The sequence below is a fragment of the Heterocephalus glaber genome, unplaced genomic scaffold, assembly GCF_053883595.1.
Source record: "Heterocephalus glaber isolate CG9 unplaced genomic scaffold, H.glaber_assembly_v1.0 deba00001442, whole genome shotgun sequence".
NCBI lineage: Eukaryota > Metazoa > Chordata > Mammalia > Rodentia > Bathyergidae > Heterocephalus > Heterocephalus glaber.
The window spans coordinates 29,087,135-29,110,750 of record NW_028258296.1 but is presented as its reverse complement, the minus strand read 5'-3'; the positions used below and the strand labels follow the sequence as shown (position 1 = coordinate 29,110,750).

General features: G+C 45.0%; 1 protein-coding gene across 1 annotated transcript in view; it reads left to right on the top strand.

Moving 5' to 3' along the window:
* Window positions 1–23,616, top strand: part of Abca4 (ATP binding cassette subfamily A member 4) — a 124,910-nt gene that overhangs the window by 67,524 nt on the left and 33,770 nt on the right. The window contains exons 18-31 of the mRNA XM_087212638.1: window positions 2,023–2,088; window positions 5,047–5,136; window positions 6,854–7,028; window positions 9,035–9,166; window positions 10,094–10,233; window positions 10,776–10,913; window positions 11,911–12,104; window positions 13,189–13,273; window positions 16,195–16,400; window positions 16,753–16,801; window positions 20,317–20,579; window positions 21,354–21,478; window positions 21,939–22,037; window positions 22,825–23,011. Of these exons, the coding sequence (XP_087068764.1) occupies window positions 2,023–2,088; window positions 5,047–5,136; window positions 6,854–7,028; window positions 9,035–9,166; window positions 10,094–10,233; window positions 10,776–10,913; window positions 11,911–12,104; window positions 13,189–13,273; window positions 16,195–16,400; window positions 16,753–16,801; window positions 20,317–20,579; window positions 21,354–21,478; window positions 21,939–22,037; window positions 22,825–23,011 (1,949 nt within the window). The remainder of the gene's footprint in view (window positions 1–2,022; window positions 2,089–5,046; window positions 5,137–6,853; window positions 7,029–9,034; window positions 9,167–10,093; window positions 10,234–10,775; window positions 10,914–11,910; window positions 12,105–13,188; window positions 13,274–16,194; window positions 16,401–16,752; window positions 16,802–20,316; window positions 20,580–21,353; window positions 21,479–21,938; window positions 22,038–22,824; window positions 23,012–23,616) is intronic.

The window sequence follows — 23,616 nt, the reverse complement described above, 5'->3', positions numbered from 1 at the left end:
ATCTTCATTTGACTGCCTCCATGTCAACCAAGAGCCTCCTTGTGCTATGGCACGTGGACCTGGCTCCTGGTGCGGTGGCCCAGAGCAAGCAGAGAAGAGTGAGTCTGGGCCTAGTCCCTAGGGAGGGACAAACTCACATCTCTCAGGAATAAATAGGCAGCAACCCTGAGGAGGAGGAAGATAGCTGGGCTCATTTCATCGGCTTGGGTTTAAATCCTAGCAGTGCAGGTGTATTGGTTTCCTAGGGCTGCTACAACAAAATGCTATACACTGGGTGGCTTAAAACAGAAATTTATATCTTACCGTTCTGAAGGCCAGGAATCCAAAATCAAGATGTTCGTGTAGCCAGGCTCCCTCTGAACCTGTTGGGCAAGGATTCTTCCTTGCCTCATTCTAGTTTCTAAAGGTCTTTCAGTAATCTGACTTTTTTTGGCTTGTAGATGCATTGCCCTAATCCTGCATCTTCCAGTGGTTTTTTCTATGTGTCCTGTCTCTCCTGGCCATCTTCCTGTAAGAACACTAGTCATACTGGATTATGGGCACACCCTACACGTTAAACATATCTGCAGTGACTATTTCCAAAAGAGGCCATATTCTGAGACACCTGTCTTTTTTTCCCTAACACTGCCCTCACACCAAATGTATCTGCATTTCCAACACAGACCAATTCTTTAACAGCAGCTGCTCCGTTCAATTCAGACACAGTCCAGAATTTGTGCAGTTGCCACAGAGTCAAGCCCATAAGACTTTCCTCAATTCAGAAGCCAGCTGTAAATGTGGTGCCAAAGCTACCCACACTTTTGCCAAAGTGTTCTGCTTCCAAGTACAGCTTCATGGAAGAGCTGCATGAGGGTAATGCAAAGCTTGACCTTCTCTGGGCCCACCACTCTCCCAGCACCAAAATATGTTCACTAACACAGAAGCCCTCCAAATCCTGTTGGAGAATTTAAAAAACCCAATCTCTGGGGCAGGGATTTAGCTCAGTGGTTCTGGCGCCTGCCTTGCAAGTGCAAGGTCCTGGTACCCCCTCCCCACCAAAGTCCCTTTACCTCCCCAGAGTTTGACGGCTGAAGCTAAACTTTCCTTTTTCTCCCATGTTTGGTCTTTCTGGTGACCAGTTCCCATCACGGAGCTATCTTGAGGCCCCGTTCTGAGTCATCTCATTAGCATTAACTCACGTATGGTGGAGAAAAGGGCCCATTATGAATAACAAAGTGATAAGAAATTGGAATTCCTTCAGAGATTAGGGACTAAGACCAGGTATATTTTGTATGAAACCACTGACCCCAGTATGTCTTTTTGAAGAGGGAGACAACTCAACCCATGACAGTGATGTGAGTAAGACACTTGAAGTTCGTCAGCCTGTTTTTTGTATCTCCTTGTACCATTGGAAAGAGATTTAGTAAGAACTAGTTGGAATAAAATTAGAATTGTTAACAATACAAGGGCTTTATTTAGCCAAAGTAAAGCTTTCGTTTCTTTTGGTCAACAACTATTTGACGAGCAGTACCTATATGTAAGGCCCAGCAGGGCCATGTTCTGGTAATCAAGGGGTGGAAAAGATAGACCCAAACCTGCCCTGTGGAGCTTTCAATCCCCTGATGCCAAAAGCCACAACATATGAAAATATTTAAAAAGCAAAAACAGTGTTTTAACTGTGAGTGTGTGTGTGTGTGTGTGTGTTGTGTTGGGGATCAACCCCACAGCCTTGAACATGCTAGATAAGTGCTCTACCACAGAGCTACATTCCCAATCCCAAAACAGTGTTTCTACAAAACCAATATTTTGTAGGGAGGAAAAAGTGACGAAGAGACTTGGCCTAGAAATATGGGGTTCTTTTTCTTGAAACCAGCCGGATCCACAAGAATGAGGGGGAAGTGACATTAGAACCAGATTGCCTATATCTATAAATATCTATGGTTGTAACTTGAAGTCAGATAAATAAATTCTAGATCTTATACAGCTTTGGTGGAGTAGGGAGATTACTTTGACTTTTTTCTCTTTATTTGCCTTTTTTTTCAGGGAACTATGGAACCCCACTTCCTTGGTACTTCCTTCTACAAGAATCTTATTGGCTTAGTGGTGAAGGTGAGTTATTTAAAACTTAAAAAACCTTGATGTTAGAGGGCTGGAGATTTAGCTCAGTGGTTTTGCTGCCTGCTGCACAAGTACAAGGACCTGAGTTCTATCCCAGGTACCAAAAAAAAAAAAAAAAAAGAAACCTTGATGTTAGAAACTATCTCCCTGGGCTATATGCAGGATATTTGGGTTGTCAAGGTGGCACTTTATGTCAAGGGCATCTTTTTGGATAGACCAGCTGCTTTGGTTATGCCATCAAGTGGGGTGCAGCCTCACAGCCTCTGGCAAACCCTTCAGTCACTGGGCCAGAGTGAAGGGCTAAGAATCAACGAATAGCTTGTCCCAGTGGAGGAAATGCCCAATTAAAAGAAGACCATACCACTTTAGGTTCAAATGACTTTTCTAATTTTTTAGTTTAAAGCAGAGACCAGAGAATCATAAAGGAAGATTTGTGTTCTTCCTCTGCAGCCATCCTCTCCTGTCTTCGATTCTTCTCCATTTTTTCAATTACAAATTAATTCCTTTTCTCAAGATGAACACTCATCTAGAGACTGAGACAGAGCTGGCTTTCTTGGTGTTGATCTTTTTTATCTTTCAATTTTCTTTCTTTCCTTTTAATCTTCTTTTTTTTCGGGGGGGGGCAATACCAGGGATCGAACTTGGGTCCTTGCGCTTGTGAGGCATTAATCTTCTTTCTTGTAGCTGCATCACCCTAACCCTGCATCTCCGATGCAATTCTCCCCATGTCTGTCTTCACCTGGCCATCTTCCCATAAGAACACCAGTCATGCTAGAATTTGGGCACACCCTACACAAGTGTGACCAGAAAGGAAATCAAAAGAGCATTCACCTATGATGTCCCTTACAGAGCATTTACCTTTCCTCCTGAGCAAAACAGGAGGTACAGGGAGAGAAGAAGTGGGAAAAGCACAGAATCTTTTGTGAATTCTGAGAAGGCAGAAAAATTCTAAAGCTATAGCTAGAGACTCCCCTACACCTGAGAGGACCTGGATGCAAAGGAAATACTTTCCAGTCTTACTGCTCACCTACCTACACTTTACCATGAGCTACTGGACCTGGGCCAAGATTGATCCTCTAAACATTGAAATGGATGTTTGTTTTCTCCAGGGGATCGGTGTAGGTAGGGACTTTAAAAGGCTTGGGTAGGTTTGGGGGTTTGGGGGGTTTTTTTTCGTTTATTTTTTTTCTCCCCCCTTCTTCTCTTCCTCCTCCTTCTAAAGGTACAAATAAACACCACCTCTGTATTTTTTCATGGCTTTGTGCTTCTTGTCTATTAACCTTTACATTTCCACTATAATAAAGCTATAATCCTATCATAAGTGGAAATTTTCAACACAGAAATGTGTGGGAGTATTTTTAACATCAGTAAATATCAGAACTTGTGGACTTTTTTCCCTCTGTACAATCCAAGAGATACTCTACTTCTAAACATCTTAAGACAAATGTGCTCCTTCAAGGGTAAATCATAGCTGGGCGTGGTGGCACATGCCTGTGATCCCAGTACTCAGGTGGATGAGCCAGGAGGATTGCCATGAGTTTGAGGGCAGCCTGGGCTACACATAGCTCGTTTGAACTATTTAGCAGGACCCTGCCTCAAAAAGAAAAAAAAGTAAATCATATACTTTTGCTGACAGAAGCCAAATATTTTTCACCTGTCTCATAGGCTAGACTGAATTACATCCTTAAGACTGTCTAAATCAGAAAACAGCTGAGTTTCTTCACCTAATCCCTGCTTTTTACAGATGAAGAAATGGAGCCCAAGAGACATCAATATGTTTCACAAACCCATACTGGTCACTGGGGACAAAATCTGGAGCTTGAGTACATTCCTTTATGAGGAATTTGTTCAGTGACTGTTTAGAAGGCTACTTCCCCTTGTTATTTTATTAGACATTCGTGCAGTATGATACCTAGTAGAGTGGCCACAGGAGTTGTGGGGAATGGATTGAAAAATCCCACAGGAAGCAGAGATAGAAGGACTGGAGGTGGCATGACCCTGACCACCAGGCAGTTGCCTGCACTCTACCACATCCTGGAAATCTACAGAGAGTGGCACCACAGAGGCCTTGGTCAGCTGCTCCATTTAGAAAACTCCTAACTGCTCACAAATCTGAACTTAGGTCCACAGCCTGAGATGCTTAGTGGTGATGGCTTCCTTCTGCCTCTGCTTCCTCTCTAGCTGGCTTTTCTGCTTGTCTTCCCTTCCAGGATGTCTTGATGTCCTTTTAGACCAAATGCCAAATTCACACACACACATGTGCGCACACACAGAGGTCAGGGAGACCTTTTTTGCTTATATCTCCTACACTTCACAATTTGTCCTGGCCTGTGTCTCCACCAGGCTCTACCTTGCTCTTGAGCTCAAGATAACTGAACACCTGCATAGGTGGGTTTCCATGGTGACCATTTCTGAAGCTCTGACAAGCTGGCTGCCCATCATATCACCTTGAATGGACTTTTACTCAAGGTTCACCGTGATTTTGACATGTTTTAGGTTAGGTCAGAATGAAAAGGACTGGTGGTGAGCTAAAGAAAATTCAATCTTGGGTTTGTTTTTTAATCTGGCACCTTAAGAGGGCAATGCTAGGGCTGAGGATATAGCTCAGTGATACAGTGCTTGCCTAGCATGTGGGAACCACTGGGTTTCACCCCTAGCATCACAAATAAACAAAAACCACAGGATGAGGCAAAACTCTCTGCTTCTGAAATGCCTGTTACAAATCTGGTCTTGGGAAGATTGTAAAATCAGGCTTGAGCAATACACAGCCAGGGAGCAGGTCAGAGACTGGAGGATATACAGGGGGAGTTCTGGCTTGGCCTTCTGAACCAACTGGCTTCCCCTAGTGATAGGAAATTCATTTGTTCCCCCCACTTCTCTCCTCCTTTTCAGCCTTAACTTATTCTCATCTCTCACTGAGAGAGTAACATTGACTTCTGGTTGGTGCAGGGTGTTCAACTAGAGAAGAAAGAACATTAGAAAAGACAGAACCCATAACGGAGGAAATGGAGGATCCTGAACACCCAGAAGGAATGAATGGTAACTGCCTGCCTCCCCCCGAAAAAAGCCAACAGACAGAGGCAAGGAAAAAGCTCTGAACCCTATAAAGGCCCAATACAAATTGCCTCATGACAGGTGAAATGAAGCCCAGGAAACTGACTCCCTCTGTTGACCAGTGTTAAAGCTAGGGCCCAGCTGCACGAGTGGGGAATGAATGGTCCGGCCCAGACATTAACGCATACTTCCTGGAGAAAGCAAAGCCCAAGCATGTAGTGTGTTTGTGCCCTTGTTAGGCACATCCCAAGTGAGTTGCACGAATGTGCTGACTTCCGAGGATTTAGCAAGAACAATGACTTGGGTCACTGGGACTTAAAGCGGATATGAGCTATAAGGAAAGACAAAAATAAATGCTTCTGTGTGCAAGGGGAAGGAGAGTCGAGAGGAGCTGACCGCACTTCACTCGTGGTTACAAATCTAGAAGTCCATTGATTCAAACCATCAAAGCCTTTCCTGACAGTGGAAGTTACCTAATCGTTCTGGGACTGATGGACCAGATTCACCAGCTTTGTGTCCCCCTGGCTTTTGCTGCTCCTTCTTACATCTTGAACAAGTTCTGTATTTAATCCAAGGGTTTTTATTGCCAAGTATGTGCATTTCTCTGTGGATGTTAAAGCTCTGGGTTTAGAGAGGCACAGAGTCTCTGGCTTTGCCTGACATTGCAGGAGAGAGTCCAGCCTCCATGCACCTGCCTGATGCCAGTTCACAAAAGCTGAAGCCAGAGACCTGCAGCTCATTACAGAGCTGGATTGCAAGAAACAGTGCTTCTGGAAGACCCTCCTCCCAAACTTGTAGGACAAAGTTGAAATCAGGGGTCTGGGAAAGCTAGTTCCATCTCGCCCACAGGCAAGGCCAGGAGGCACACCCGGAAGATGCAATGAAATTTTAGGCAAGCAAATGTGTATAACTATAATATTGAGAGAGACAGTGCTATATAGGATGAACTGAAGAAGGAAGAGGATGAACGTCAGGGAAAAGTAGAGAGCATACTGAGGATCTACACTGGGGAGACTAGAAAAGGGAGTGAGGTCTGAGGGATGGTGGGAAGAAAGAGTAGACCATTCCAGAGTTCTGAGGAGCAAGAAGTCAGCTGTAATCAAATTGACTCAAACATTCCAGCCCAGGTTGACTAGGAGAATGATGGCTCTAAGAATGGACTTCAAGCGTCTGAAGGGAAATGTTGTTTTGGGAAGAATGTGATGAGCCTGAGTTGCTACCAGAAATCCGTGAGGAACTCTGCACTCTTGGAAAAGGGATCTGGGATCAAAGAAGGAGCTTAGGGCCGACTCTGTGTATAGTTATAGTGTGTATATCGAGAGTTCTGTGATGAGCATGGGCTCATTTCAACCCTGCTAGTTATGAGCCATGAGACCTTGATAAGACACCATGTCTGTCTGCCTGTCTTAGGTTTCCTCACCTACAGAAACAAGCTTAGTAATTACCAACCCACAGCGCTGTTGTGTGAAATGAGGTAATTCATGGAAAGCACTTGAAACTGAACCGGGTGCACGATAAGTGCTAAATAAATGCTCAATACCATTATAACCGTTGTTATTCCGGTCTTCTTTACAAAGATCATAGCTGAAGCTATAGGAGCCAGTGAAATTGTAAGAAAATGACAGTGGTCAGAAAAAGAACTATGAGAAGCGTGTACATTAAGGCATTGTATTTATATCATATTTGTTTTTTATCCTTCAAGACTCTTTCTTTGAACATGAGCTTCCGGGATCGGTTCCTGGAGTATGCGTGAAGAATCTGGTAAAGATTTTTGAGCCCTCTGGCCGGCCAGCTGTGGACTATCTTAACATTACCTTCTATGAGAACCAGATCACTGCATTCCTTGGTCACAATGGAGCAGGAAAAACCACCACCTTGTGAGTCTTCTGGCATGCCACTGTCATTCCCTGACTTCATTCCTCCTCCATGACCTGCAGTCTATGCTTTCCCACTGAATTTTAGTGACAAAATATACTCTACATTTGTGGACTCAAAATTTTGTAAAGCACACTGCACTATTCAAAGCTCGCTCACATACATTGTTTTATTTCATCTTCAAAAAAGCAACAAAGCGGAGATAAAGTTATTGCCTCCTTTGTGTGCTGGAGAACTGGACATTCCAAGAGTTTGAGGGACTTTTCTGAAGCCACCAAGTTTAGTGGTTCAGTGGGAACATGAGCCAAGTCCTGTCACCACAATTGCCTCTTGGGTCTCTTTCCCCATCCCAAGTCTCTCCAGCATTACCCTCCACCCTGCTGGTGATAGAGCCAAGGCCATCACCATCCTGTACCCCAAGGTCTGTAGAGCGCTGCTTATTTTTTTTTTTGGTATCAGGAATCGAACTCGGGACCTTGCGCTTGCGAGGCAAGCGCCGGAACCACTGAGCTAAATCCCCGGCCAAGTGCTGCTTATTTTTAAGGAGCATTCCTTTTCCTATCAATTATCAGGCAGGCTTTAACACTGGCGTGGGGGCCCTGATGAGAGTTGGTCTTAGTTACGGAGAATGCACAAAGGATGCAGTCTCTACAGGGGCTATGGGGTGACAGCCTGGCCACTGAAGGCCAAGTTCAGGAAGGATGCAGGGCTCTGTGTGAACCTCTCAATTCAGGGGCTCCCCACACTTCTCTGAGGGGCCTAATGGCCACCTTAGAGGACAAGGCTGAGAGAAACATGGCCACCAAGTTTTCCCATGCAGGTCTCTCAGGGGACAACAGCCTCTGTGATAGCAGTCTTCAGGTCCTTGGCTTCTTGCAGAGCCCCAGGAAGGAAAAGCAGTCTACACCCTGCACTGGAATGTGCTCTTGGGTGGTTCAGTGTGAATGGAATGTGGGGCTGGTGCCATTATATTTGGTTCTGTTTCCCTCTAGTGGTTCATCAACAGAGAGTTCAGCTTTTAAGTACAAGTTCAGGGAGCCTGAGATTTTATCAGAAGTCAGAGACAGAGCTGGGTGTGGTGGTGAGTCCTCTCCTTATTAACTAATATGGTCAGAGACCTGGAAGGAAGCTCCTTCCAGGACCCCAAGACTTTTCAAACATCACTACATCGACTGCAGAAATGTAACTTCCCCAGGGGGCTGAAATAATGCTTAGTAATAATGGTAGTGATATTTCTGAATTTTACTTTCCATTGGTGCTGTTCTAAGTGTAATGCACGATTTAATTCATTTAATATTCACAACCACCCAAGCAGGTAGGAGTCATTTTTTTTCCCATTTTACAAACAACAACACCATTGCTATTGGATTTCTTATGTTTTGAATCTAAAAGTGATATTGTTTGTTTATTTGTTTGTTTGTTTGTTTTGGTACTGGGGATCAAACTCAGGACCTTGTGCTTGCGAGGCAGGCACTAAAGGTGATATTATTGCTAATAGTTTTCCATGCCCGGCTTTAATCAGTTAATCAACAGATTCACATTCAATACCTAGGTGTGCTTGGACTTCTTGCTATTATCAAGGCCTGACTCAGACTTTGTAATGGTGACACATGGCTTTTCAATATCCATGACTGCTCACTAGCAGGCAAAGAAGCCATGACTGAACACATTTTCTAAGCCTCTCTCGCCTCAGGCTGGGGGTAGGTGTGGGGCTCCAAGTGAACACTGTGAGGCTGGGAATCCTGGAGGCCCATTGGTGCTTGCCTGGGAGCACCAAGAAACAAGTAGAAGTAAGGACCACATCTGCCTCCTTTCTCTACATCAGGGCCATACACACTGGTGCTATGCCCTATATGGGACACTTGGACCCTACAGCTAGTGATGGTCTGGGTTTCAGAGCGAGGAGCAGGACTCTCAGTGACAGTCCTTGCCCACACTGCTGTGGGGCTGCTCTCTCAGTGCAAGTTACTAAAAGCCATGTTTCCTGCCCCTTTCCTGTCTTTGGCAGGTCCATCCTGACAGGTCTGATGCCACCGACATCAGGAACAGTGCTCATTGGGGGAAAGGACATTGAAACTAACCTAGATGCAATCCGGCAGAGCCTTGGCATGTGTCCACAGCATAACATCCTGTTCCACCAGTAAGTAAAACAGGAGTTGAGCTGTCCCTGGCCCCCATCTGTCCCCCATGCCCCAACACACACTATCTCTAGAGCCCAGCTTGGCCGGGGATTTAGCTCAGTGGTTCCGGCGCCTGCCTCGAAAGCGCAAGGTCCTGAGTTTGATCCCTGGTACCAAAAAAAAAACAAAACGCATCTTAGGGCTGGGGATTTAGCTCAGTGGTTTCACTGACCGTTGTGCAAGCGCAAGGACCTGAGTGCAATCCCCGGTACCAAAAAAAAAAAAAAAAAGATATCTAGAGCCCAACTCAGGGGTCCTGGTCTGGGTGCAGGTGGCAATGCTCTTGTCCAGTTTCCCCCAAGTCCAAAGTTCCTGCAGTAAGAATTGTCCCCCCAAACATGAAACTGTGCTCTTGGTACTCAGAGTGACACCATCTTTTCTCTAACAGAGTGGCAAATTCTTGGCCCCCTTGCTCTGGTCAGGGGGCAAAGAGAAGAGAACCAGGGTACTTTTTTCCATTTTAAGTCATAGCTCTAAGACTGACTTTGCAGGGAGCTTTTCAGTTTCTTTTATTTCCCCATTAAAATATCTTATATTTCTTATCTAAAAATCTAAATATAGTCATTGTGGAAGGGAGGGAGGGAGGAAATAAAGATAGCTAAATACAAAGAAAAAATAAAAGTCAGCAGTAATTTCACACACAGAGATAACCACTGTTAACACCTTGATATATAATTTTTCAAAACTTTCTCCTGTATGTATGTATTGCTATTGGGCTTTTTATGTTTTGAATCTAAAGGTGATATTATTTGTTTGTTTGTTTGTTTGTTTTGGTACTGGGGATCAAACTCAGGACCTGTATGTATGTATGTATTAGTTCCACAAGATGAATTGTGAGAAGTAGGATTACTGAGCCCCTTGCCTCTCCTGTTCTTCTGTCCCCATAGCCTCACAGTGGCCGAACACATCCTGTTCTATGCCCAGCTGAAAGGGAAGTCCTGGGAGGAGGCCCAGCTGGAGATGGAGACCATGCTAGAGGACACAGGCCTGCACCACAAGAGGAACAAAGAAGCTCAGAATCTTTCAGGTGCCTTAGCTGGAAAGAGACAGGGCCACAGCTGGCAGGTGGTTGCTTCCCAGGGCACCCAGAGTTGGGGACCTTGTAACCAACAGGGAGGCGCCTGAGAGTTGCAATTTCTGCGATGTTACTCTGAGAACCCAAGAGCAGTCCGCCTCTGGACCACTTCCCACATGGAACAGTCTTGCAGCAGTCTGGGCTTTATTTGCTTTGGAGTTTATGTGTTTGAACTAAAACAGAACAGACTCCAGATGGTCAGGTCCTAGAAGGCAAGGATCTCCTCTCCGGCATTTATGAGGCCTAAATACCACTAGGGGATTTTTTTTGTTTTGTTTTGTTTTTTGGTACCGGGGATCGAATGCACTTTCGAGGCAGGCGGTGGAACCACTGAGCTAAATCCCTGGCCCCACTAGGGTTTTGAATGCTGTCTAAACTCTAAGGGGACAGCATCAAACCACTGCTGGATTCCAGGTGCCCCTCATGCCGCCACCCTCGGGCCTTTCTCTTCCCCGTCTCAGCCCCTGTGACCTGGGTCCTCCTTGTGCCTCTAGGTGGCATGCAGAGAAAGCTGTCCGTTGCCATTGCATTCGTGGGAGATGCCAAGGTGGTTGTTCTGGACGAGCCCACCTCTGGGGTGGACCCCTACTCCAGACGCTCGATCTGGGACCTGCTCCTGAAGTACCGCGCAGGTGATGGCCACTACTCAGTCCCCTGTGCTCTCAGAGGCTTTCCCTGTGGGCACCATGCTCTTCTACCTGGCGTTTTGCAACCAAGTACACCAGTGCCCATAACTACAGTAAGGTGGGGCTGAATCTAAGTTTAAGTTAAAGGTTCCGGAGCTTTTTACATAAACAGGGAGTCACCGATGAGGGGAAGCCTACTTCCTAGAAGGCCTCCACCTGTAGTCTCTCTAACTGGAACAATGAGTGCAGTCCTAAGTGAAATTTCCCTCTGACCAGGGGGGCTCAGGTCACCAAAAACATCCCCAGAGCTCCCTCTCTGTTGGCTGACAGAGCAGGACCAGGTGTGAGGACATTGTGCTAAGTGTTTGTGCTGCAGAGGACAGCTGCAGAGCAAACATCTCAAAATGGGACCTTTCTCCTGTAGCCCCGCCCCTCCCAGGAGGCTCAGGTCCAGAAGAGACAGCAGGCAGAGCTCAGAGAGCCCATAAAAGTGACAGCGTGGCTCAAGTGCTAACCACACGCTTCCCTCTCTATTTGCACTGTATTTCCCATGCTTTTCCCTGAAGATTCACCATCCTGAAATCCTCATGACTGTTTTCTTTTCATGACATTTCCAGTTAGGAAGAGTGTGTTTGTGTGTGTTCTTCACAAAGATTATACACGCAGTGCTTAGTGATCCACAGAGAATGTACATATGGAGCTCAATAGATACTGAGAATAATGAATGTGCCCCATATTTGGTGATTTATTTGAATCAGTCAACCTTATACCCTACAAAGAGATACTTTCTGTGACTATGCTTTATAGTATGTAGGATGCTGTGAAATGTCAGCTGTTGTCATTTTCCTAGTGTCCTGGAATTTGCTGCTGAATTAGCCCCTTTGTTATTATTTATTATCTTCCAGTTTTTTTGACCATATAACCAGGAGGTTGCTGTAATCCGCTGCCAGCCACACCCTACCCACAGTCCCCCTGTGATTCCCCTTACTTCCCTACCTCACAGGCAGAACTATCATCATGTCCACCCACCACATGGACGAGGCAGACCTCCTTGGGGACCGAATTGCCATCATTTCCCAGGGAAGGCTTTACTGCTCGGGCACCCCATTCTTCCTGAAGAACTGCTTTGGCACAGGCTTCTACTTGACCTTGGTTCGCAAGATGAAAACCATCCAAAGCCAAGGTGGCAGATGTGAGGTATGTGTCTGCCCAAAGAAGGAACTCGTCCTGGGTAAGAAGGAAGACACAAGCAGCCAACCTGGGCATTTCTACATGCTCGAACTATAGCAACCAGGTCTGCTTCTTTGTTTCTGAGACCATTTGCAGGAGGTTTTGATAAACACTTTCTGAACCTTCCTACAAAGATGCTTCATCCCAAATGATACCGCTGGTTTCAAACAACTTGAAATTGTTACACACCAGTATTCCAAACTACACATGTGGTTTGGTACAGCACAGAAGCAAGTGTCTTATAAGGTTGGATGGCTTTAAGAGTAGTTGTTTAAGCTTTCTCTTTTTCATTCCCACATTCATGTTTGCTGATTAAACCTGAATTCTAGTGGTAAATAAAAATGGAGGAAATTCCTCCTTGGAAATAACCTCCAAAAATGATGAAGCCAAAAAAATACACACTGGCAGAGACCTCTCATCATGTCAGGAAACCCAGGTTCAGGTCTGGGCTACAAAGTGTAGAAACCGTGTCATCCTGGGAAAATAATTTAATTTTTTTGCTGTTGTTTTTGCCTACATGAAAACTGAAACTAATGATCTGTGGTTCTGCTTCTTAGAGATGTGGTGAAGATACAATGTGAGATAAGGTATTATGAATGTGCTCTGGGCTCCTTGAGAATGGCATTGCTCACATTCAAAATGTCACAAGTATTATACTGTGGCGTTATTTATGTCTCAGTTTAAGTACTATGGGTTTTCCTGTCCTGGGAAGATTGCTACAGCCCAGTGCACATCCATGGGGAGGGAGGAGCAGAATGTCTCACACAGGCAGAACCTACAGCTGTCGCTTGATTAATGACAGGCCACAGGGATCCTTTGAGGTTTTGCTTCTCTCTGTGCCTGACTCATATACTCTCCAGGATAAAATCAAACAGTTACACCCTCAAAATTCTCAGATGAATTAGTAGATGAAGCAGTGAAGAAAAAATGTGTTGACCACATTTGGCAGCAAGAAACAAACAAACCCTGTGGTGACAGCAGTTGGCCTCAAGGAGATGCTTTCAATGAAGTGATGTGTACCTTGTCAGTCATTCCTGTCCATCTGTCATAGGGGACCTGCAGCTGTGCGTCTAAGGGTTTCTCTGTCAGGTGTCCAGCCCGTGTGGATGAGATAACTCCAGAACAAGTCTTGGACGGTAAGGGCGAGGGCAGGTCATTCCTTGGTTCTGGTCGGTGACCATCGCCTGGTATTGGTGGGCGCGTCCTGTTGTGATGCACTTGAGTGAGTGCAAAGAAAACACTAGGTGTACTTCTCAAGCCTAAATTTATGCAATTGCTCATCTGTTTGCTTTGAGATTCCTTCATCCTTCATTCCCAATGGGATTTAAAAGCCGTGCACTTAAGGGCCCTCTCCCTCTAATGAGGAATCCAATCTTTGTTCACGTTGTGCCCTCACCCATATTAAGCCTCCATTTCTGTGGTCCTCTTGCTCTGGCTGCAGGGAACATTTCTGTGTCCTTGAGCCACTTCCAGAGCTGCTCCTCTGCGCCCTCTGGTGGAATCGTGCCTGCTCACAGCTCTTAATAGCGAACTTTTCAAGAATCGAATCGGTGTAATCTCGCACATCCCCGTTGGACACCCCACTCTCCCCTTTGTTTCCCAATTTTCCAGTGATTCTCTCTGAAGTTAGGATTCCCTGGAGCTCTCAAGGGCACTCTCACCTCCGGGGAGAAGCAGTAAAGAGGCTGTCGCTCGTAGAAGCAGTGCCTCACCCTGGAGGATGTGGGGAGCCCGAGGACTCAGAGAGCTTGCCAGCAACACTTCCCATCCTCACTAATTTCCACCTCCGTGTCTCCTGTGTGTGTGTCTTTGCAAATGGAATACCACACACCCTATAACCTAATCTTATGTACTGACCCAGGGTAATGAAGGGAGAAAAGTACTTGCTTATCAAAGAAAAAAAATAGGATCTTATCTAGCAGGTTTTTTTCTAAACCTAAGCAATTTATTGAATGAATTCTGGTAAAACAAATAAAACCAGACAAATTTATGTACTATGCTTAAAACTTAAAGGACAATGCCCGGAGTTCCACCACCAATATTCCCGCCCCACCCTCTTTGCGCTAACAGAACCTGCAATGACAGAAAACATCTGTTTAGGATGACCCATTTCTGTGTCTGGTGCCTTGTCTGACTTACTGTGGGTTTTCCCTGCTTTCTGAAGACTCCTCCTTGCTATCCTGGTTAAGAAATTGACTTGAAAAAAACCCTAACACCAATGTGGTTAATTACTGTGATCCACCGAAGTCAAGTTGGAAACAGGGCCAGTTAGTTTGACTGAGATGATTTTTTAAAGTATGACTTTATTTCCAAGGAAAGACTTTTTTGGACAGAATAGCAATGCTGTCACTGGTGGGAAATGCAGTAAATAGGCCCCAAATCAGGGAAAGAGGACCATTTTAATCCCCAGTTAACTCCATGGAGGGCTGTTCACTCACACACACCCACATACCACACACACCCAAGGACCTCCCTGCCAGAGCCTAAAGCCCTGCTGGCCTGCAGTGCTACTTCTGAAAGGCTGACACACATCTAAGACGCAATTCCTGGGAATCCAGTGGCTTCAGGTTCCATTTCCTTCCTATGAGAACAATGAACTTGACCCCTACAGAGGTACTGGGTCACAGCTTCCTTCTCAAATATATGCCCCGCCCCTATGTGAAGTCATCCCAGAACTAAAGACAATCAAGGCCAATTTGCAGGTTTGACATACTGCAAGCCTTCCAATTCAGCTAACCAGAGAATCTTTGTTGAAAGCCACAAAATCTCTCCACATGGCTCTTTTTTTTTTGTATCGGGGATCGGATCGAACTCGGGACCGGGCGCTTGCGAGGTGGGCGGCAGCACCACTGAGCTAAATCCCTGGCCACACCTGGCTGTTTTTATTTTTTATTTATTTTTCACGTGGCTCTTTTTAAAACAAAGAAAGAAAAGAATTCACAGGATGATCCTAACAGAACTATTTTTGAGTCATGTTCTAAGCTTACAAAATCCCTTGCCCTTTATCCTCTCAAGATAATGTATTAGGGAACTATCTCTTTAGGTGTATGCTTTAAAGTTATTTAAATTAGGTTTTTAAATTTTAAAGTAACACATGCGGGCTGAGGATTTAGCTCAGGGGTTTGGATGCCTGCTGCACAAGCTCAAGGACCAGAGTTCGATCCCCGGTACCAAAAAAACAAAAAAAGAAAAAGTAAAGTAACATATGCTGGTGCATAACATTCCATTCTGACTGTACACAAGTATAAGTACTTGACACCTGATGCTTGCCCGTGGTCCATGCCACTATGCCCTTAGGTACATCTCCTAAGTGGGAGCTAGTGTTTTGTTTTGTTTCTTTTCATTTCATTTTGTTTAGTTTTGTTTCCTTTTAAGGAGGGAGATATGATCCCAAGGGAAATAGTACAGCCCTCCAAGAAGACCAGGCATGGGTGTATGATTTAGGAAGAGGATTTGTCCGTCTCAGCTTGGTCACCTGTTTCAGGAATGCATCTTGGGCAAGTCCCCTAGTGCTTGCTTCAGCTAGACCAGGAAAATGAAAACAACTTTCACTTAACCCTTAAGTTCCCAGTGAAAGATAGCGAACCACAATGACTATCATTTTCCTCCTTTCACAGATGAGAAAACGAGGGTAGGACCTCCCCAATATACCATGGCTTGAGGCAGCAGAACATTTGACTGAACAAAGGCAGAAGCTGCCACTTGGACCTGACGTGACCTCCTGCAGACTGAATAGTTATCTTCTGCTTGTCTGCTTTTGCCTCTCAGCAGCCATTACAGGGCCAACTAAAACCAAACTTGATGAGTGTCAGTCCTCCAAAAGAGTTATTGCTAAGTTTCAAAATGCCCTTTCCTGAAATGGGAGGTGTAGAGAGTAGGGATCTGGGGAATCTCAGTCTTCTAGGTTCTTTCACCTTTTGGGGCAGGGGGGAATTGGGGATTGAACTCAGGACCTTGCACTTGCAAGGCAGGCGCCAGAAACACTGAGCTAAATCCCAAGCCCCTCTTCTAGGTTCTTGAAAGCAGAGTTGGCATCAAGTCTTTTTTCTTGTCTTAGGGGATGTGAATGAGCTGATGGATGTGGTTTGCCACCATATTCCAGAGGCGAAGCTGGTGGAATGCATCGGTCAAGAACTTATCTTCCTTCTTCCAAATAAGAATTTCAAGCAGAGGGCATATGCTAGCCTCTTCAGAGAGCTGGAAGAGACTCTGCCGGACCTGGGGCTGAGCAGTTTTGGAATTTCTGACACTCCTCTGGAAGAGGTAAAGCAGAGATTTCAACTGGTTTCTGTCTAATGCCAGAGAGGTGATTTTTTGTGAAAGTCTAATACTACAGTGAAGTTTTATAAAGCAGAAAGCTGTAATTCTCCACTCAAGCAACTATCTTCATTTTTGGATTACTTCCTTCTGCCTCTGTCCACATGCACACATATCTTACGTAGTTGTGGTCACTGTGTGCTTACATTTTTGCACTTATGTAAGATTATGTTCTTAAACAGCCATAATATATTTTCTTCCCATGATGAGGCAATACCCAATAGAATAGAATCAGAGTTAGATTTTTCTGAGAGTGGGAATGCCTAAACCAAATTCTCTCTTTTTTGTTTCTCAACAGATTTTTCTGAAGGCCACAGAGGAATCTGATTCAGGACTTCTGTTTGCTGGTACGGTGCTGGGGCTTGTAGCTTGCTCACCTCCCCCCCCCCCCCATCAGCTCTATCCTGAAACTGTAAGAGAAGAGTCACAAAACCATGCAGGAAAATTCTCTTTTATGGTGTCTGATCCCCAAGTAATAGGCAGTTTGCATTCTTGGTAAATCTGAGTAACAAAGAAATGATAAATAGAATTAGGTCTGGGTAGAAACATTCTGGATGAATTTGAATATTTATGGAGGTCAGATTTGTAGCTTGATCCCAAAACTTCTTGTTCTACATCTGCAGTGTTTTGTTCCTACCATGTCACCATCCTCATCTCTTCTCATCTCCACCAGACCTCTGATCCATTCCTGTCTGTATGAATGACAGCTGGCAGAAGCCTTAGAGATAATAGTGACAGTTAATACAACACAGATGCCAGCTAGAGTCTCCTGGCCCCTTAGAGACCAAGATAAAATCACCGTGAGCCCTCATTTATTGACTTATGGACTTTGAAACTGTGGGGACCAAAATCCCTGTGGGCCGTGGGAGTCTGTCTTCTACACGTGTCAGCCCGTGTCTGTATCACACAGCCGCACAAAACATCATGAGTACAGTAGACTGCACTGCAGAGGGGGAAGGTGGGGAAATGGAAGTGCAGGGCAGGTGACTTGTCTGCCACAATACAAACCACTTCTGATGTGAGAAGAGGCATCTACCCGTGCTGTTAAAGTCTTCTCCGTGGGCCCTCTCTCTTAGGCACAGATAAAGACATGCAGAATTCTCCCTTGCTGCCTTGGGCTCCTGGCACCACCTGTGCCACTGGATACTTCCTCTTACCTGTGGGACACATCATGGTGTTTTCCTATGCAGTATTTCCTCTCTATGGGGGCAGTGGTACCAGTTTTAAGATAATATGGTTTTCATTTTGTGTCTAAGTGATCCCAAATGTTTATCAGGTATGCCTAGAACTACCAATGACCAAACATCCCAGCCGATACGTGCTCCGGCCTGTCCAGGAAGGTTATGTGGTGGTCAGAAGAAAGAGGTGCCCATTCTGACACAGAGGGGCAGAATGGGGGTGAGGGGGGAGATCCTCTGGAAGGAAAGGAGTAATCACAGGACCTAGGTTTCTTCTTGAGCTTTGTGGACACAGAAATTGAATTCTCTCTCAGTTCACCCAAAGCCAAAGATTTACATTAACCAAGACCAGAATGAAAATATGCTAATTTATATCAGAAGCTATGCTAGATTCAAAAGTTAGGGCCTTTTATTGTATAGAATCTTCCTTTTTAATAGACACTCTCAGGACAATAAACTAGAGCTTGAATACTGTTTGGTCAACCCTCCATAGATTAAGATATATCAAAGAGTCAGTCAGTGTTGAAGTTAAAAATTTTAGCCTTAGAGCAAGGTAGACCAGACAGAAAACCTGAGCTTCATAATTTGCTGAGTGGTTTTGAATAAGTACTTGGTCTCTTTGTGCCTCAGTTTCCTCATCTCTAAAGTGGAGATAATTTTACTGTCTACCTTTCAGAGTTGTTGAGGCAATTAAACAAGATAATGCATGCCAAGTCTTAACACAGAATGCAGTTTCTGATCAACACTTAGGAATACTTCCATTTCAACATTTACGAATCAGCTATTACCTCAAATTTGTGTAACCTCTTACACTTGACAAAGCACCTAACACCAGTTGTGTTATTTGATGTTTGCCATAGTCTCATGAGGCAGGTAGGGCAGGGATCTGCCCCATCTAGGGGGAGCTGAGCTCACAGAGTTGGATGATTTGCTTAAAGCCACACAAGCTCTAGGTCAGTAGTGGTGAATCTATGGCACACATGCTGCAGTGGGCTGTGTGTTATTACTAAAAGCTCTTAAAGGTTCACCATCACTGTTCTGTCTCTCTCTCTAAGCTGAGATCTATACTCTCACCACCTTCCATTTTTCAGATGGCTAAGCATGTTTGTTTTCAATTGGCTCAGTTTTAGAGGTTGACATTTTCTGATCTTGTCTCCAAAGTCTGAAAGAGCCTCTTGGCGTCTTTGGGGTAAACATGGCAGGGCTCCAAGGGAACAATGCCATTTCTGAAGGGGTAGCTCAGAGCCAGAGACCACAACAGAGCAGCAGAAAGCTAGAGACAGCCTGGTGATGCTGAACAGGCCTGGAGCCCTTAACTCTGGCCTGTATAGTGGACTCCAGTATGGATGGGGCCTTCAGAGGATGGAAATGACTCCACCAAAGAAAGAAGCAGCAGACATCCTACAGCATCAGACTTCAAATATGAGCCCAGGACAGGAAAGGGAGGCTGGAGAATGAAGAAGGTGGCACCGATCAGCCAATGAACCTGCAGAACTCGCCCTTCTGAGCGCTGGGGCTGGTGCTGCCTGTTCCGAGGGCCTCTGCCTCCCCAGCCCAGAACACCATGGGAACCTATGAAAATCAGTTGAGAGGGTGATTAAGCCAACCCAACTGCCTTTACAGCTGTCCTTTTCCTAAAGGACATGAAGCCACTAAGACAGCAGCTGGGCCCAAGTCTTGGTCCCCAGGCAATCCCTCTGCATCTACAACAGACATTCTTTGAAGGAGCATCAGTGAGTGACCATGAGCTTCAACATAACTGACAACTTGAACCATTAATACAACACATTCACTGTGTTATCTCATTTAACCTTCAAAACAATTTTGTGATCTGTTCTCATCCTCATTTTATAGATGAGAAAATCAGATTTGGACAGAGTGAGACACTTCTCCAAATTTATACATTCTTGTAAAAGATTTAAGGGCTGGAGATGTAGCTCAGTGGTGCTGCACCTGCCTGGCAAGCGCGAGGTCTTGAGTTCGATCCCTGGTTTAAAAAAAAAATCAGATTTGACTCCAGATCTCCTAACTTCTATTTAGTTAGTCCTTCTACACTTTTCAGTGGGCTTTAAGAATTGAAAGAATCAAGTTTATTCAAATTTGTAATTTTTTAGGTACATTGGTCATAAGTGACTCTATTTTGTTATTTGAAAATTGAAATAATATCCAAAACACTGGCGTTCCCTTTCTGATAACCTTCATCTGCCTCTGCCTCCCCGGTGGGAGCTCTGGTGACAGGTGGCAGGCATCCTTTTGAGCTTTGCAGTGGTGTGTGTGTGTGTGTGTGTGTGTGTGTGTGTGTACCTAAAGCATCCTTTGTCTCTATGTGTGATATACACACTTTCTAACATAAATATAAACTTATTACACAGATTGTTCTCCACCTAGGTTTTTTTGGTACTGAGTTATTTGTTTTAGACATCTCTCTATGTCAGCACGCTCGGCTATTTTGTTCTCTTTAAGGTAAACAGAAGTTTTAAGTGATTTCAGGTGATTCTATAGAGAATTTACACTGACAAATAGATTTCTTTTTCTAAAAAAAGACTATTAACTTACCTGGCCTGGCATTTTGTTGCTGCTTTAAAAAAAAGAAAGGGAAAACCAATGCTATTAGAAAAAACAGCACATAGGATCCAGAACTTATATGTATGTTTCCAAATTTTTTATTCAATCCCCTCAAATAGGCAGCACTCAGCAGAAAAGGGAACATGTCAACCTCCGACACCCCTGTTTGGGGCCTAGCAAGAAAGACAGGCAGCCTGCCCAAGGCTCCAACATCTGCTCTCTGGAGCAGGCTGCCCACCCTGAGGGCCAGGCTCCCCCAGAGCCAGAGGAACCCAACATCCCACTCAACACAGGCATGCGGCTCATCCTCCAGCAGGTGCAAGCGCTGCTGGTCAAGCGATTCCACCACACAGTTCGAAGCCACAAGGACTTCCTGGCTCAGGTATTGTTGGGGACTTTGGCTGTGCTTGGCAGCACTTCCTGGAACCCATTGGCCTATTCCTGGCTGTCCCATATTTTCTAGGCATTCCTGCCCACATGGGTTCAAACACACCCTTGAGCACCCTCTTTAGATTCTGTTGACTTTGCGTCCTCCTTGCTAAAATTTTATTTTGATTCTGGGTAACAAATGTTCTTTGTAAGTAGTGGACCTCACTTAGCAGAGAAAATAGAATAGTAGTGATCCTATTAATATTTTTATTTTTTAGAGTGCAGAGTAAAGTCATGTTTTCATTAGGTTTTGCAGTGACCCTGCATATCAAGGTCATTGTCTTTCTTTTCTTTTTATGTTTGCAATTAAGAAAAAGAAACTCTGATTCAAAGAGTAGTGAGTAACGTGACTTGGCTTTTGAATTGTGCTTTGGCTTCTGGCTGAATATTGCCTATATTCACATTCTTCAGTAGCTGTCAGAGCATTCTGCTTTCTACTACACATCTTTTTTTTTTCTTTAGTACTGAGGATCAAACCCAGGGTCTCACACATCCTAGACAAGTGTTCTTCCACTGAGCTACACCCCCAGCCCTCATACTGTAGGATGCATACTGTATCTTATCTTTTCAGTCCTTCCTGTCACATTCCCCCCAGAAGCATGTCCTTCTCCAGCAAGGTCTGATTATGGGTGGCAGGATAAACTTTTAAAAGAATGAACCTGCTTGCATGTGTGCAACTTTACCATCTCTCTTACCTCAGCCTGTGTTTCCATGTTTTCTCTCCCAGATTGTGCTCCCGGCCACTTTTGTGTTTTTAGCTCAGATGCTTTCCATCATTGTGCCTCCTTTTGGTGAATTTCCTGCTTTGACTCTTCACCCCTGGATATATGGGCACCAGTATACCTTCTTCAGGTATGCAATCCACCTTCTTCAGGTATGCAGTCCACCTTCTTCAGGTATGCAGTCCACATGCTGCTTAGAAGGCTCTGACCTCCCCCCCCCCGCCCCCGCTTCCTGGGATCTTCATCAGCATGCCAGGGGCCCTCTGCTTCCCTCAGAGGTGATGTTAATGTACCTGCCACTGCCTAGAAAGATGATCCCAAGTGGAAGGGGAGAAAGAAGAGGATGTGAAGTTTAGGAGAGCAGATTGAGGTCTATTGTTTTGAGGTGCAGTCTGCCTTCAGATGCTCAGCACATTCAGGAGCCTACCCTCCTAGGGGACCTAAAGCCACTCCAAGGCAGCATTCAGTGCCTCACACAAACGCCTGGCACATAGTAGTCAATCAGTGGACTCTAAATCACATTCTGGCTGTTCTTGTCTGGGCTGCACCAGTCATGTTACCACTAGATAAGCCTTTCTCACTCTGTCTAGCATGGATGAGCCTGGCAGTGAGCGCCTTGCAGTGCTGGCAGATGTCCTCCTGAACAAGCCAGGCTTTGGCAACCGCTGCCTGAAGGAAGAGTGGCTTCCGTAAGTCCTTGAGCTCCCCTGCCTAACACCAACCACTCCTGATAGTGAGGTCTGGGTTTTGAGAGACCCCTCCAATCTTGCTCCATGTTAAACAGATCACTGCCATATCTCTGGCCAGCATATAACCAGCCTTTCTTCAACACTGTGTGCAGAGGCCTTTACTCCTTCCCAGGAAATCCATGCATTACTGGATTAAGGCATTAATGCATTATGTCTTTCTCAGAATTGTAGTTCTGTATTGAGTTGACATATGATTCCCATAACTTATTTGAAAGCTCTCTGAACAAGGCCAGGAGGAGGCAAAGGATATGCTGTTGTATAATTGGACCTCAAAAGGCACTAATTTCTTCTACGGCCAGCTCTCAGTTATCAGTGTAAGTATAGAGAAGGGAATTGTGGAGGAGCGTTGAAATCTACCAGGAATCCTGCAAATTCAATATAATTTTAACTTCTCTCATCCGGTCTTTCATCTGTAAGGGCCAAGCTGGACTAATTTATAATTCCTTTTTTACTGTTCTCTCAGCTAGAGCTGCTAGATTGAAAAAAAGGAGATAAGAAAGTCTGCAAACTATTTCATTATTTCCTAGCCCCACACCTAGTCAATCAACCTTAGTATTGATGGTTCTGATGGTTCTGGAGCATAATTGAATCTCCAACAGGAGAGGGAAATCCTCTGAGGAGGGTGAAAGGCTGAGAAAGAGGGCTAGATGCTATTTCTTCTTCCGAAGAAGTTTTTAAAACATCAACTTTGGAACTGATTGTGGATTCTTTTCCTGCTGTCCATGAGGGAGTACCCCTGTGGCAACTCAACGCCCTGGAAGACTCCCTCTGTGTCCCCGAACGTCACCCACCTATTCCAGAAGCAGAAGTGGACGCCATCCAACCCCTCACCGTCCTGCACGTGCAGCACCAGAGAGAAGCTCACCATGTTGCCTGAGTGCCCCGAGGGCGCCGGGGGGCTCGCACCCCCACAGGTATCCCTGCCCCTTTGGGAAACCAGGCCCGGTCTGTAGGCAGTGGCAGGCGTGGTGTGTGAGGGGTGCCTGTTCCTTTCTGAGTCTGTAGCCAACTAACATTTCCAACTAACAGGTGAGTGGGTGAAGGCCAGACTAGGATGCCTGGGTCCTTCAAAGGCACTTCCCAGAGGCCCTTGTCATTGCCAGCTGCAGGAAGTCACTGACCAAAAGCTTCATTTTCCACCAAACACTTCCTATTCAATCCAGTAAGAAAATGTTCTCAAAGTTTAAAAAATTACACAGGTCATCCACTCTTGTTACAGAAAAAATAATAGGCACAGGTAAGTCAGGGAAAAATCATCACTTAGAGGTAACCATCAATAACATTTGATTTTTATCCTCCCAAACAGGCTTATATTCAAAATATTGTCTTGGAACCTGCTCATTTCACTTTGACATGTGATGACCATATGGCCAGCATGTCAATTAATACACATCTATGCCATTTTTAACAGCTGCATACTATTGTAGTGTTTGGATTTACTTTAAATTGTTTAGCTAATCCCCTATTGTTGGACATTTAGGTTTTCAATTTTTCTGCATTATTAACAATGCAGTGATAT